Source organism: Thermobia domestica, chromosome 2, assembly GCF_964235325.1.
Source record: "Thermobia domestica chromosome 2, izTheDome1.hap1.1, whole genome shotgun sequence".
Lineage (NCBI taxonomy): Eukaryota > Metazoa > Arthropoda > Insecta > Zygentoma > Lepismatidae > Thermobia > Thermobia domestica.
This window is the reverse complement of record NC_137455.1, coordinates 126650814-126668066: the sequence shown is the minus strand read 5'-3', so window position 1 is coordinate 126668066 and position 17253 is coordinate 126650814. Positions and strand designations below refer to the sequence as shown.

Here is a 17253-nt window from a genome sequence, read left to right as displayed (position 1 = left end):
GGGATTTTTTGTTTTAAAATACCCTTTTTAATTTTTTTCCTCCTCTGAACTCCCCTGTGTTAACGGAGATATCTGAAACAAATCGGAAAAATACTAAGGGATGTACTAAATGTGTGTGCAAAATTTCAATTTTCTAGGTGCAAAAGTAAGCCTGTCAAAATGTCTCCGCAGTACCTCCGATTCCGTATAAAACGGGATCTCAGGTGAAAATTTCCTGAGACATCCCTCTTTATCCTAGGATCATGGTTCGTACATCTATTCTCCTCAGAATAGAACATACTTCCAAACGGTACCATTCACATATCTCCATGTATTTGGTAAAGGGGGGATCGCGAAAGATTTTTTGTTTAAAAGAAAATCCATTTTTTTAATTTCCCCTTCTCCCCTTGTGTTAACGCAGAGGTCTGGAACCAATCTGTAAAATACTACAGGGTGCATTGAACAGGTGTGGAAAATTTCAATCTTCTAGGTGCAAAAGTAAGCCTGCCAAAAAAATATCAAGTAGGCCTAATTTTTTTTGACGTCATCACCTGTCTCGACGCAAAGACGTGAAACCATATATAACGTGTTCTACAATGCCTCCATGCTGAAAAAAAAAAAAAAAGCTTTGTTGGTTCTTTTTTAATCGAATAATGAAGACGTTAGCCAATATACTAAAACTAGTATATGTAATTTACAAAGGTTAAACATACTCAGCGTTTCTTTTTCAGTTTGTATTCCAACATTGAAAGCTATGACGGGCTTTATTGATTTTGCAATATCAATTACTGTGTCTATAGTACTTTAGTATAAAATGTCGAAACAAAGTTAATGAACAAATGAAGGGTGCATTAGGATGTTTGTATTCACACTTTGCAAGTATCTCATGTTGGATGCATTGTTACAATAAATCAAAACTTCCTAAACGATATTGTAACACATTCTCTCCAGCGAGGTAATTTACATTATTACTAGTAGTATTAGTATTTGATGAAGTTAACAAATTGGTATTCGTTAGTCACTCTATTTTTATTGCTTTTAAGAGACTTGTATAGGTAATTGTTATCACTTACTGATAAATCGTTTTTCCTTTTCGTAAATGTTACTTCAACTCTGAATAGCCGTATCCATACAGATTGCGGAAAGAAGAAAATAAAAATCTTTAAAATGAGTGAGTGACGTTATTTTAAAATTGTCGTAAAAGTAAGCAAAAATAATTTTACTTTTTGGCTTTAAAAGTAATCGTAGTAATTTAAAGAAGTCATTCTGATTGCATTTCGATTGAAAGTGCCAACTGTAGCTTCTGAGGAAGAAATAAATACGTAATTCCCCTCCTTCCCGATTAATTTCGTGAAACACTTACTGGATTGAACCTCGTTGAATATTTTCAAAATTTAATGTATGATTAAATGTTAGTTTTTAACGAGTTAATAAGGAATTTTAGTTGTCTGTTTTTATATATATATATAATGACGACTAAATTTTTTATGAAATGTATTATTTATAGCTAGGATTTAAGAAGTTCAACCAAGAAATGAAATGTTACAAGTATATTTGAACAGGTGTACATTGACTAGTGCACGATGTTTCCTAAACTTTGAGCCGATATTTCATGAGTAGACTACCGAATTTAAATTTCACGTTTGTAGAGTGAAGCACATGTTCCATATATCGATTTTACAGAAGAAAAACTATTCTATAGTTAGTATTGAGTTAAAGCTATTGTCAAAAAATTTCTCGTAGAAAAATACGAATGTTGAGAAACCAAAATATTTCGATAAGTTTCTGTAGGATTAAACCTCATGCAACTGATAGAATCAAAGTAATATGATTGTGTGTAGGCGCAAAGTTTACGGAACAATACACATTTCCACATATAATAGTATTGTAATAAATTTGATTTCCACATGATATTCTATTACTAACAAGTAATTTACACTATCCTCATCCAACCTCAGCGAACTTCAGTCATGCCCTTCAGGATTGTTCTTCAGTATCCTAATCTTAATCTCGTATTCGTTCTAATTGCATCTAATATTTTCATTTACTAATACTTCTTTATTGGCTTTCATTCGATCTAATTTTCTCTTTCTAAAGCCTTTGTCTCTTTTTCGTAGTGTCGATGTTTCTGCCGCATGGAGTGCATTACTTCGCACGAAATATTTGGTCTTTCGTAATCTTGAAGTTTCAGTTCTTCCTAACTACCAGTTCCTATCTTTACGTTTATTTAACGTTCTCTTTGAGTCTCTAATGCAACTATCCAGACATCGAAAACTAATCACGTGTTTTACTTTCTCACCTCCTGTATTTGATACGGATTCTCATCGCATCCTTTCCTGACCTTTTGCAAAATCTCATTAAGTTCCTAAGATTGAGTAGCAAATACAGTGTCAACTGCAAACTATATACGTACACTTAATCTTTGTGTCTTTCCGAAAGTCTTCCTTATACATATCCTAAATAACGTCGGTGAAGGCAACATCCTGGTCGAACTCCTTTTCCAATTGCATTCTAATTCCTTCCCCATATTCTAAAATTTACCGTTAGTTTAGACGTTACAAGAATCTTAGATCCTTCCATTCAAAGCCCCACCTTCTGTACAGTTCTGTCCAGTTCCCAGTTTATACGGTCACAAGTCTTACCCAAACAAGTGGGCACAACATAAATTCTCCCTTTTCCGTAAACTCTCTACCATTTAATCATGCTAACAGCATCTCGTGACCTTCCTTTTTCTAAAATGAGCATCATTAAATTGATAATTTTTGAGAGTACAATAAATTTAGTTCTAATTCAACCTGAAGTGAATTCTACAGCCTTAACCACTATTCTGTATCTTGTAATTAGTACTGTATAAGTTATCCCAATAATTTTGGAACCGGTCGCAGTTTCGTGGGTTCCAATTCCAGTTTGGTTTGTCTAGGAGCTTGAATAAATATTTAAATCTACGATCCTGTTTAAAAATCTTGGCTACCCACTATTTAAAAAGTCATGTATTCTTACAGTAAGCAAAAATGTTTCAGCAGCTAGTATTGATTAGTCAGCGTGTGGTTATGCTGGGACGTATGCGAGAGCTATCGCAGTTATGGCAATAACTTACCTTTTTTAGAAATTGACATTGATAGTCTGTTTAATGAAAATGGTTGTTTTGGAGAATGGTTTTGAGTATAGTTTGTGTATGTAGAATTGTTTAAAGTATTGTGACTAGACATTGACAAATTTGGAGTACATACTTTATAAATGTTGGTTTAATAGAAGTTTTGTAGATCATATACTCTTGATGTTAGGTTGGAACTATTGGTGGATACGAAGTTTTTAAGTTTCGAGTTGCAGTTGCCATGACTTAGCGGTTCAAAGTAATTTTTTAAAAATTAATGTTAAGGTTATATACTTATTGCATTTGTGGCGAAATAGTAGCTACTTGTACCGATAGGAATATTTATCAGTGCATGAACTTACATGATGGCTTGTGTAAGGTAGATGGCTTTAGTAATTTAAAGACTGAATTATAAAGCAGTTCTTATAAAGAATTTTTAAGTTAATGAGTTTTGAAATATTTCAAGTCTTACCTTTTTTGTAAGTTTGAAGAGTAATGAACTAAAAGTACAATCACTAGTCCCTGTTATCCCCAACAAAAAATTTAGTGTCATTTGTGCAACAGAAAAAAATGCAAAATGAAACGTAATACAAATAAATATGATTAAAGTGCACATACAAGTTAAAAGAAATTTGAAATAATATAAAAAATACCAGATTACGTGATTTTCTCTTAAACTACTATCTGTTAATATAGATTCATAATTGACAAATTTGTAAGGAATTATTGACACTTATTACTTAATAGGCATGAAGCGTGTGGCGGATGGTGAAATGGGCTCCCCTCAGAAGCGGCCCCGAAGTGGGGACGATGTTGATGTGCGTCTCCTCATCCCCAGCAAGGTCAGTAACTTAAATTCTTAATTCTATTAGTAATAATTCTCTCAGTAGTTTGTGAAGAAATAGGAGAAACGGCACATTCAAATTTCCTGTTAGCAAAAAATTAGTTTTCTTGCTTCTGGCGTAATATTACACTCTGTAATAAATCTACACTTTTTAAATGTAGTAATGTGTTTTGGTATAATTGGTTGTCCATTTTTTCATCCATGTCATCCTACATTACCATTCTACCAATCATTTCTCATTCAGTTTCATTATTAGTCTTAACATACAGGGCATAACTATGGAACGTAAAACTGAAAAATGTAATTTTTATAGTTAAATGAATATAAGTGTGGTGAACATGTTGCATTTTATAAAAATGGAACTCCTGAAACTCGGTTATTATGTACGCAAAGGGTTAAGAGCTATAGTCGTACTGGGTTTTTCGCTCATTTTAAACTAAATTTTCCCGGTTGCCTATTATTAAGTACTTGAATATTGTAGGGACATCGTACCAGAACATGTTAATCAGTCATATGTTAATTATATAAATTTCGGTGTACAATATTTTAAAATTGATAGTTTTCAAACTTTCGTTAATGGATACGATGCAAACTTAAATTTAGCAACACTTTATGGACAGTCTTATGATTGTTTCAAATAATTTTTGACTAGCACATAGCGTTTCGTGAAGTAATTTTGGATATTTTTTCCATGATATAATATATAAATTCTTGCGATTGTATGATTAGCAGCTTGTTTGTCAATCACGTAACCGCTATCACGAGAATACAGTTCAGTATTATTCGTTCTCAGACGAATGTGATCTTACACCTTTATTTATTTATTATTTTTTGAGTTCGAGAACATCCCTTCAAAGATAATATAAGAAAAGGTATTAAAATTGGTCACGCTAGCTTCTCAGCTACAAACTAGCATGTTTTAGGACTGTCTGCTCAGATTTAAATCCTTTTGTTATACACGGACTTACCTCCTAATTCATTTTTAAAAGGCATAACTATAAAAAAAATCTCAATTTTGATTTTTTTTTTTTAAATTTTGAAAACTTTGTGTTCGAAGGTGATCCCAAGATCTCTCAGCTTTCAATTATAGCTTATTCTGATATGTTATTTATGAAAACCAGATTTCAAGCAAAAAATGAGTAGTCACCATTATTACATATTTTCTTTTTATCTAGGCTGCGGGATCCATTATTGGTAAAGGAGGTCATAATATAACAAAATTAAGGACTGAGGTAAGTGAATCGTTAACTATTTGTCAGTTTCTTATATATGTATTAAAAAAAAAATTCCACTTCAACAAAAGATCAATCTCATATATATATGCATATTTTCTATACACTACATTTCATCCATATTGATTGATTTTTCATTTTAGATTTCGCACTCTTAAAAACCCTTGAATTTAATAGGTATATGTTTGTAGATTTTGAATCCCTAAGATTATTTGTTTTATTTCAAATAGTTAAAAATGTAATGAATGAATGAATTACAATATGTTGTAAATTGCCCACAAAATGTTAATTAAAGCAGGTATTTGTTTTTCGCCAGTTTTTAGATTCCTCACAGAACCCCATTTTTCTTTTATATAATCTACATGTAATTTTTTAAAATAACCATTAAAGACAAATCAGTGGTAAAAAAAATAAAAAAATTGCATATGCCTTGTCATCAATGTTAAAAATATTAGGCTTAATATTTACACATTATTGTATACTAGTAAACAAATAATAACGTTCAGCTTCCACAAAACAAAATCTTGAGGATTGCACTATTTAATGATCTACACAATTTTTACGTACCTTTTTTTTAACATGTTTTGCCCCCCATTTTACTCCTTCCATCGTCCTCTGAATGGTTCATCGTTGGCCCCTGATTGGTCCCATAACTGACCAATCTTATGATGGCCCTGCCCTTGCCCAATCTGATGATCATCGCTGCCCTGTTGGATTGAATGCCCCGCCTGTGAATGGGAATATTGTCCCCGTCGAATGGAATTCTGCTCCTTCAAAATGCAGTACAAAGCCACAATTACAGTCCCCGATTGCCCCGGGCCAGAACGGTAATTCAATCTGATTTTTACTAGGTTCTCAAGCCTAATCCATGTAGCCCAGCTAGTGTCCTTCTCTAGGCAAGAAAAAATATTCAGTTTAAAAGGCCATAGATGTTTTTTTTAAAGTTTTTTTTTTTTTTTTTTTTAAATTAAGAACTTTTCTCTGATGGTGTTAATCGTAAAAGATTATCTAGAGATGGTACACTTCAGCATGGCAGCATGAATATGGCCTTTATAGAACAAAAGTCCCTGTCTCTTTCTGGTTATTTAGAAGCAGGCTGTAAAGCCTGCTCCCTAATTGCGTAGTTTAGTTGATTGCCAGTTTTGTGCTTTTTAATATACGCCATTGTAATCTGTGAATCTTTGATTAGTTGTTAAGCTTTACAGAATTTTTTTCTAAAGTAGCATAAACTATGCCAGCTAGGTTTCATTTCAGGCTGTTGTACCATCTTTAAGCTTACTAACTTCTTAAGTTGACAGAAGTCTTTTTATTATTCTTGATAGCTAGTATTATCACTATTGCAAAGTAAATAACTGAAAAAAATTAAAAATCCAGCTTGCCAGAGCAAAGTGGAAAAAGAAGTATAGCTTAAATCCACTTGTTGCAGTTGAAGCTATTTTGAAGTTATCAGAATGCAGACAGTGACTGTTATTGCATAAAAAAATGTTTAATTTTAGTTTATTGTTATCAAGTTGAAACCATTATTGGTAAGAAGCTGTTCTGTACAGCTGCCGCAGTATAGTGCTGCATTAAGTGCATAATTCTTACCAATATGTATTTTATTTTTATTAGTAGTATTCTTCACTTAGTTGGTTTATATAGTTTTTAAGTTTCTTTAAGTTTTATGTATTTATTTGGATTTGATTTATTTGAAACGTTAGTTTTTTTAATACGTTCGTTAATTTTGTTTCTCAGTGAAGTTATTTATGCACATTTTACACTTCTTTAATAACTGGTATCAGTTTAAATCCTAAATAACATATTGGGCTATCTGGAAATCTGCTATACAGTTGATGGAACTTAGTTTGAGTTGAGCACGATTCCTATACATATTAACTTTTAGTCCGGATCTAATTCTTTCACCGTAAATATTGTAAATTTGTATAAATGCTTTATTTTACACATTTCTTCCGCAATTTCAGGCCATAAATCAATGGGTTTGCAGGTAGCCTTAACTCGTTTAATCGAGTTCACGAATGTCGAAACTTTCTCGCGATCGGAAAGTAGTAGTATTTTTATTTTAATAAATTCGACATTTTTTCTTAATCATGTAATTTCATTACATTATATGTACACATTGTTTTATATTTCTTCCTTGTAATGTACACTTTGTAGTATTTATTACCAGTTTTCTTATTAGTCATAAATTTAAAGCAAGCCTAAGGAAATTTGCCTTTTAATCTTATGGCCATTTTGAGAGTTTTTCAACTTCAGGAACTTCATTCCCTTGTCCCTGACCGATCCAGATCCTGTTCCCCAAGAACGTAAGTGAACAAGCGGGTGGGTCCACAAAATGGAACGATAGCCTTGACTAGTTTACAGTTCGTTCCCCAGTCAGGTAAACCCATCTTAATGTAAAAGCGTAACAAAGAAGAGTGACAAAGTTCGCTTCAAGAATGGAGTGTCCCTGTGTAAGTGAAGATCAAAAACCGTAAGTCCAGACACTGCTGAAATACCCTATGAATAATTATTAGCAATAATCAAGAGGTACCAAGTAAATGTTTTTTAAAATTAATTTGTACATTACTGGCATGTACGGCTAAAGGTACGTTTAAGACTTAGCTGTTCTTATACCTACTACGTGTGATTTACTGATATTGTGTGTGGTTTTTACAGTTTTCGTTTGTAATGTAGATTTGCCTTGCCCGTACCCGATATTTTATTTCTTGCTCTGTAATATATATTGTAATTATTACTTATGAATGGGTTTGTCTTAGTAACATCTGGGATTTGTAGACTGTTGAATTTGATCATGGTAGATATTTCTTTAATGATATACTTCAAAATTTAATGCGGGATATTCAGCGATTCATTAAGGGTTCATAACAAATCTGAAATACCGCAGGTTGCCTACAGTATTGTTATTTGTTAATGTAAGGTACACACTTCGAAAATAGTTGTTCATTATCAACTTGCTGGATTCACTAATATTTAGTTTCTTCATATTACGTATTTATAAGTGTTAACATAGTTAAGATTTGTTATGAACATCAGTATAGACGTAGGATAATTGTGGTAAACTTACTGCTCATACGATGGAAATTTTAGTTAATTAAGCTTAATCTTCATACCATATATAAATATTTGGTTTTGACATTTTTAAGTCCAACCCCTGAACGTATTGATATAAATACTATGTCCCATTAACTTTTAGTGAATGTAAATTCTTGCTTTTTCTTATATATATACAAAGTTAAGTATAGAGATTTTTTCCACTTGTTGCATATGCACAGCACAATGTGTACAATTTTTCACAAGTTAACGGCAAGTAATTATGCACCATAACACAACGAAGTAACTATTTTATTTAGCACATTCTAAAATCAATAGTAAATTTGAAGAATCCAATGTGTCGGAATATCATTTACGGTAAAGAAAAAAACTTTTGAGATAATGGAGGGAGGGGGAACGACTTGTAAGTTGGGTAATTAATCGTATAAAATGTATATTTACAAATCTCATATATAAATCTCCTCCTATCATATTATCCTAATAGTGAGTAAACTTTAGGATCAAATCTCGTATTAGTTTTTAACGCAGTTTTAAACAAATTAGTAGGGAATTCCAGAGCGCAGTCTATCGAGTAGTTTATAAAAGCTGAAGAAGTAAATTTATCAAAAAAAGAAAAAAAAAAAAAACGGGTTGGGAGGTTACATCCCTTTAGTAAGCATGCATTTATATTACTTTTAATTATTGTAATATACATTTCACATGTTAACAAGTTTACCTTTTTTCAGTATTTTGACGATTTCGTCAGACTTGCAAACCGTCCTTCAAGTTGTCGAAGAGGTCATTCCAAGTTTAGAAGACGTAAGTATATTTGTTTAGTGTGTTTATTACAAGCTATTTATATCTTAATGTTTAGGTTTTTAGAATGGAAATTAAATTTTATTTTGGAAGTAGTCTTCGTGTAGTACATTGAATGAGTAATTTTATTTAAATGAATCTAGTCTTAATTTGTAATGTGACTAATTTGACAGTTGTTCTTTTTCCTACAACTTGTACAGGAGGATATAAAGTATTACCTTCTCGGTGGAAACTCCTATGGTTCTCATCCTACGGTAAGCTGTAGGTCGAAACCTTACAGCTTCGGTGCCGAGAAGAGAAATTCTAAATGGACAAGTTAAGAGAATATCAGAAACGTGATTTTCATTCTTGCATTATGGTAGATAATTTAACTAAAATTACATTTGATTTAAATTACCTGCAAAGTAATCTGTAGAGAAAGGACTATGAATAGCACATTGACTGCCAACTTAAACTAATCCTTAAGGCTCCATACTGTTTTCCTGAATTTGTTTCAAATTGTAATAAATTTGCGTGAAAGAAAGGGTAAGAAGTTTCCGTCAGTTCGAATAAAGGCTATACATGGTTGATATACAGGGTGTCTATCGGTCACGAAAAAGTCACGAAACCAGAAAACGGTCATGAAAGTCATGAAATTTAGCTTTTGGGTCAGGATTTTTTTTTAACTGTACAAATATAAGTACAGATTGGAAAATTTTGTTCTATAAAACGTCAAAATTCACCACCAAAAATGTCTATGGTCGTGTTTAGACTCTACCAAATCGCAAGCAAAGTACGTTTCTATCGCATGGATGAAAATTCGACCTAATTCGCACCCAAATTCACTCTTGAAAATGTTTGGAAATTTTGATTTGGTAAAGAAAAGGTCACGAAAAAGTCACGGAATTTAATTTTGGAATTTTAGTAGACACCCTGATATAGAATATGAATATCTAATACTTTACGCAACAAGTAGGTTTAACGTTGTTTCGAGAATGAGAAACTACGTATAGCGGTAATATTAAGTAAATTCATTTTTTGGGGGTTAGGTTTTGAGACTAAACAGTATCCGCGAAACTGCAAGAATCTTTCGATTGAGCGCAAGAAAGCAGTTAAACCTCGTTCTAGGTTACTGTAACAAAAGTAGTTTAAGCTCTTGTCTCTGGAAAAGTGGTACGGGAAAGATATTGGTGAATTAAAGATTTCACCAAATCATTTTCATGAATTGTGTATCCACATACAGATGTGAGAGAGAACAATTCCACATTGGGTATGTGAAAATTTAAAGATCGAACTTAGGTCAAGCAGTATCCTAACGAGAGAGAAAATTAATTTTTGCCAGATATTTTCTATAAATATATTCTTTCCAGCTACTTGTAGTCGTATTAGAGTAGTAAACTTTTTATAACACGGTTGTGAAAAACCCAGGTTTAGGTAAAATAGGGTTTTATTGGACAAAGTTGAATTTCGTTAGTTTGTACACTCATGTCCAAAATTATTGTCGCATGTCTATAAATATGTTGTTGTAGGAATATAATTTGATAACGAATTCGCCGAGTATTTCTTACAATGTTAGTACGTGTATAATCGGCAAAGACATGTGTAGCAAATTTCGTGTCAAAAGAGCAGTAAATAAGAACAATAAAACGAAAACAAAACTTTCTTGTCCATTTAGCAACATTTTATTTTACTCATTCTAATTTTCGTATTTATAATTATTTTCCTATGAAATTTACCAGAAATATACATTTCGCGATTATATACATCATATCAGTATTAAAAGTATCCTGCAAAATCATTATCAAATTATATCCTTACACAAAGACAGTTATAGATATGCGACAATCATTTTGGACATGAGTGTACGTAAATTTAAAGCCATATTCGTATATAAAATACGGATTAAGCTTTCATGGTTTATTGTACACATTTGAAATGAAACTATGGAATTCCATTGTTACAAAAAAATAGTTCGTTTAGATCGATCCGCGTTTCGTGAGACACGTTTTCCATTTGGCACTCGCTTATATTTCGATCTCTATTAATTCTATATAATACTGAATAGTAATAAAATCCCTTCTTACTCACGAATTAGGCGTAGCCGTCCTAATTTCTTTACTTCCCGTAGAAACATGCCAGACAAATACTAGGATAGTACCGATCAAGGGGTAGAGATATGAAAGCAAGCTGCCTTATTTAACCCTTGTGACACAAATGCTTTCACACACACACACACACACACACACACACACACACACACAAGTATCCCTTAGAACCTATATGCTTCTTCAAAGTGATTTTGTATCTTATGTCCAGAGTGTATAATGTTGTAACAATAAATTTTTCCTCTTTGCGTTCGACGATATAGGGTGGTAGCGTCTGTTTTAGTTGGGATTTGAAACTAAGACACTTGTTGTGTAGTAGCGTTTTTGTTTTTTCCCCCAAGTGGAGAATAACGAGGGTTTATGTGTATTTTTGTTTGTACTTTGGGTCGATTCTCCGGTAGTATCCCATTTATATTGTCAAACAGGATTGAAACCTATTTTTTTCCCCCTCGTAACTATTCGAAATATTGCAATGAAGTTAACTATGATACTCGAATAAAAAGTACTGAAGCAGTACTTAATTGAAAGTGAAGATCCCTCAAAACATCCAAGAATCTAAAAGGATGGATGTAAAAAAATAGTGTCCTTTAGGAAGAACTAAATTGTTGGAACGAAATCTCCTTTGCCAATGTGCTTTCTATACTATTAAAGGTTCTTTTGTACGATTCGATAATCGTACCATAAATCATATATTCCACCAAATACGTTAGAATAATTCAAGGGTTTTCTGATCTTTTTAATTACAGCTTGTTTTAGTTTTTTTTCTGTACTTATCCAGATGTAGTTGAGAAAATAGGTAGATCTTTAATAATTTCCTTTTTAAGTAACGTGTTTGTAATTTCTGTAGTTCAAATTATGGTATTTTTTAAAAAATAAGTGCAATTGTAAATTATAAGTGTTTTAGTGGAGTTTTCTTGTTCATATATTGTCTGTAACAAAATAACTGCACCACTTAACCCAACGCAAGAAATATTGTGGTTTTGATGATTCACAGCAAATAATGCTGTTCATATTAAACATTACATCTATCCGAGCCCTTGGTTGGTATGTATGTTAACTTACAAATTAATTGTTCACATAATGCCATAAATTATGTCTACATGATACAAATAATCTCGATATATTGCTTTTGAATAAAGTAATGCTGTTAACATATTGCAAAATGTATTATAATAATGATTATTATAAGCAAAACTTAATGAATCTGCACAAATAAAAGACCTAATGAATATTAAGATGAACAAGAATGTTCGTTTTCCTATAAATGTCTCTCACAACATAATATACCATCCCTTAGCTACCTTCAGTGCTGCCAACCTGTGATATGCTGTACACCAATGCTTGTCACACACCAACCTGTATTTCTTGGTACAGTTCACAGCAAAAAAAACCTACAACATGAGCATGTAAGTTTGTGAAACTACGCCTAACAGCGCAAGGAATCACCGTAACGCAAAGTGGCACGAACACTCCAGGAGAAACCTCGGCGTCCTCAACTGCACACTTATTTTGGAGCAAAAGACTTCGTTGTTTCACAATATGCTCATGTTGCAGGCTTTTTTCACTGTGGACTGTACCATACTGCAACAATAGGTTAAATGAACTGTTCTGGTCTTTAAAGGTTTTTGTCTGAAGCCGACGGGACATGAGGTGCCACAAATTCTCAGTGGCATTCCTATCAGGGGAGCTCGGTGGCCGCCACAACTAGTTAATGTCTCTGTGACAGGAAGCTTTATCGTCTTGGAAGATGTAGTAGTCCAAATTTTCACATAAAAAGTAATCCCTACCAGTTGGCAATAAACTTTTCGATAGTATTGTGGTGTATTGTTCGGCAGAAGCGCTTCCAGTTCAGATTTCCAGTCTGCCCTCAACTCGGGAGATGAAACAATCCGACACCGTAACATTTACACTGAACTTTTGTGTTGCCAAAATACAATCACTCTTCAGTTCCTCACCCTTCCTCATTCAGAGCCTGACACCGCTATCATTCCCAGGGTAACATTAATTTCTTCTCGTCAGAAAATATTACATGTTTCCATTGGTCATCACCTGAGGTACGGTACATGTCACAAAACTGTTTCCTCGCTTTGATGTGCACTCTCAAGACAAGACATGTTCCGTGGCATGTTCTTCGAAATTCCTTTCTTCAGTTCCCTGATAAATTCACTTCATGACAGAACAACTTAACAGATGGCATCAGAAGCGTAATACTCATCTGAACGACACAGCAAACTGGATTCAACACGAATCTTTTATTTTTACATTTACTCCCTTTCCACGTCTTAGGGGTGTTTTACCCTCATAAATCATATTTAAGTTATATAGGTTTTTAAAAATGAGTTTACAGTCAATTTAATCTTCCCCTGAACCCCCTCCCCTTCCTTTAGGATACACATAAAAAATTTTAAAAGTAACCTACGGCCTCTTCGATACAGTAAAAGTACAAGCCAATAAACGAAACATTCATTTTTTTTTTTTGGAATAAATTATATAAGATATATAAAAGAGAGAGAGAGAGAGAGAGAGAGAAATGATATACGAAGCTTGCTTTCCATTTTCTTCTTTTTAGAATAGCCTCCCAGTTGTTTTTAAATGCCCTGCAATCGCTAAGCGTATATTAAATTCTGCCCTACAATATTTTTTCTTTCTTTTTTTTAAATATAAACTTCTGTAATAACTTATTAACTTAACAGTTATTCTCTTAGGTACCTGGGCGTGGAGGTTCCCGTGGCGATGATATTGAACTCAGAATGCTTGTTCATCAGAGTCAAGCTGGTTGCATCATTGGAAAATCTGGATTTAAAATAAAAGAACTACGTGAGGTATGTATTTGGAGAACGTAAGATAGTTATTTTGCACGTTCTGATCAAAGAAAGAAAAAAAAAATTTTTTTTGTTTAAAAGTGTAACTTCCGTGCTATGAATTTCTAATCTGGTGAAGTCAGTGGTAATTTCCTTAAAATCCAAATAGTGAAAGTCGCATTTAACGAAATTCTGTGAATAGCGTATTTAGGGTTAATTCAGGTCATACTGATTTTGAATTGTATTAAGTAGGGAGCAGTTACCTAACGTGGTAGTGATATGCGTAATTGATGTAACTTAAATATTTCATAATAATAGCAACTATGCTGTTTTCCACTGAATAGTCTGTGTTGTCAAAATTAGGAATACTTAATCTGAATTCAGAACGCTGACAGAATTTACTCAACAGAGTTTAGTAAAATGTGACAGTGAAGACTTCACGTATTCAGTGCTAGATTCAGGTCCCTTTTCTACCGTACTGTTGAATGTATTGGATTTCGTGTAAATAAAGGGTCAAACTGTAAGAAAGAAACTTGTAATTTGAACGAGTAAAAGTTATTCAGTTCGTCTTTCCATTTCCACGTTGGAGATTTTCCGGTTTATAGAAGCTCAGTAAGTTGAAACTTGTTTATATTTGCGCAACATTTAAATTCAGTGGAGTCCCGCTAATCCTAACTAATTGGGACTGAACCCTGTTCTGATTACGTGATTGTTTGAATTAGCCGAAATAACAGTAAAATCGCGGTTTGAAGCGGGTGAACGGGTCTACTGTGTTGTAATACATAGCGTATAGTATTTCAAAACAAGTTTTCTGACTACAGTATATGTACTGTACTGGAAAAATGTTTAAAATGTTGGAAAAACTTGATGCCTTTATTTTTTCACATGCAATACATACAGTAGTTACAAATCTTTCCGCTAGGAGTATTATTTTGGTAGAAATAATTTACAATGATTATACAGTAATAACTGAAGCTTTACTTTACAAAAACATGCACCCATTTTCATTTAGTTATTAATTTCCTAAAACTGCGTATTTTCGAAGAAAAAATCCTTCCAGACCTGTTCGAATTACCGGAACTCCACTGTAATGCAATAAAAACTTGTGAATACATAAACGCGACCAAGATTTGCTATTAGGTATGATTTACGTATTGTTTACTTTTCTCTTTTCTTTCAGAAAACTGGTGCGAAAATAAAGATATACACAAGTTGCTGCCCAAACAGCACTGATAGAATAGTTCAGATTTCTGGGGGACCAAGTACCTGTGTTGACTGCATAAAAGAAATACAGGAATTAATTAAGAATGTAAGTAAAATTATGGTTCAGATCATGGGTTTGTAATAAAACATAGCTCATACATCAATTAAAAACCAGTTATTTACTTCAAGAGTGCATTTACTGTTTTGCTTATGCCTCATTTGTGAATACATTTCATAGTACTGTTTTCAGGAACTTTCTAATGTGAAAAATTGGATTTGTTTATTATGAAAAGAAATGTAAACACGTGTCCTAATGATAGTTTTCAGTACCTAGTTATAAATGAAAACCTTAAATCTGAATGAACAGTAAATGCAAGGATAGTGATACAAGACCTCTTTAGGAAGAAGAAAAGGTTTTGTTGATTGTTGAATAAGTTTCAGTATAGTATTGTAGTGTACCTAGTTATATCATAAATACTGTCACAAAGTTCGGAATGGCGCTGGAGGCAGCCGGAGTGCACAGTGTACTTTTACTTCCATCTGTATAAAGCTGAAGATGCATGTAGTGTGTGTTTGACTGTTCATGACATACGTTGATGTTGTACTTAGTTCTGATGGAATGGGGCGATTACGAAAATCGTATAGCAATAATTGCACTATACAAGGTCGGGAAGACAGCAGGTGAGATTTTCAACCTTCTGAAACTCCTACAAATCAGCAAGAGATTCGTGTATCGCGCCATACAGCGATACACCGAGACTGGAACGGCATCTGACCGCGCAAGGAGTGGCAGGTCACAAACGGTACGAACCCCGCAGGTCCAGAAAACAGTCGCAGCAAGAATTTGAGGAAATCCTGTTCGAACACAGTGTGATAGCTGCTGAAATGAACATCAGAAATTCCATGTCTCGTGTGCTCAGGAGTGACCTACATCTTCGGGCGTATGAGGCGAACTGGTCACTTTTTGATCCAAACATTGTCGTTGAGGATCCTTAAATCAGTGTGTGTTTCGGTGTTACGCCAACAATGTGCACAGAAACATTCTGTTCACTGATGAAAAAGTGTTCACAATTGAGCTGGCCTACAACGCCCAAAATAACCGTGTGTACGCCACGTTATCTACTGCAGCTGCTGAGGCAGCTCCAAGGGTTCAGAGGGCACATCATCCTGCCTCAGTGATGGTTTGGTGGGGAGTGAGCTACTCAGGCACAACCCAGCTGCATTTTTGCGAACAAGGTGTTAAAACATCTGCCAAGGTGTACCAGGACACAGTGCTATAGTGCGTCCAGTAAGAGAACGTCTGACACTTCGCAGTGACATTGCCACTACTCGCATGTCAAGGTTTTTTTCGGTGCAATTGTAGTGGCAATTTAATTAATGGTATAAGACAGTGATTGTAGTTGGTAACACTGGTATCAAAGTAGGGGCTGCAGTGTCCCAACGTATGTGGTAAGAAACGTCAGAGACCATCTCTTGTTGGCCGTGCTATAACACCTTATAGTGAAACCACTGTCTGCTACCATGTTCCCTGGAGAAAGATGGTTCTTCCAGCAGGATTCCGCTACAGGCTACAAAGCAAAAACAACCAAGGAGTAGCTGGCACGGAACGTCCCCAACTTCATTTCTACCACTGATTGGCCTTCTAGCAGCCCAGGCGTTAACCCCTTGGACTACAAACTTTGGACAGTTCTTCAAAGGTCTGCCATAAACTGCATCCATCTGTCGACAGTCTGAAACAATCCCTGACCCGAGCAGTGAACAATTTTCCTATGGACGTCGTGCGTAATGCCATTGACCAGTGGCCAGGCAGTGTTCGTGCTTGCATCAAGTCCAAGAGGGGACATTTCGAAAAATGATTAGTGCGTCAGGTGTACAACATATCAATGAAAAACATGACCAAAATAAATTGCCTTAGTGTTAATACTCTGTGTTATTTCAGCGTGTGACAGTGTTTATGATATAACTAGGTACTAACTAAAAATATTATCATACCAAAAGACATAAAATTAACTGGAGGTGTTGAAACGTGTATACAGAAAATAATGAAGAATGTTGGATCGAATGAGAAATCGAGTGGAAACGTAAACAAAAAAATATTGAAGATAGTTAAAAGGCTTTAATTGATGAATGATGGTAAGAATATAGTTCTCATGAGACTAGCTGAAGACCG

The 17253-nt window shown here is 34.0% G+C and overlaps 1 protein-coding gene across 4 annotated transcripts in view; it reads left to right on the top strand.

Moving 5' to 3' along the window:
* HnRNP-K (Heterogeneous nuclear ribonucleoprotein K) overlaps positions 1-17253 on the top strand; it is a 148293-nt gene that overhangs the window by 110702 nt on the left and 20338 nt on the right. For all 4 annotated transcript variants that reach the window (XM_081745811.1, XM_081745812.1, XM_081745816.1 and 1 more), the window contains 6 exons: positions 3821-3915; positions 5093-5149; positions 5933-5976; positions 8926-8998; positions 13785-13901; positions 15061-15189. In XM_081745811.1, coding sequence (XP_081601937.1) covers positions 3823-3915; positions 5093-5149; positions 5933-5976; positions 8926-8998; positions 13785-13901; positions 15061-15189 — 513 coding nt within the window. In that variant the 5' untranslated portion in view covers positions 3821-3822. The remainder of the gene's footprint in view (positions 1-3820; positions 3916-5092; positions 5150-5932; positions 5977-8925; positions 8999-13784; positions 13902-15060; positions 15190-17253) is intronic.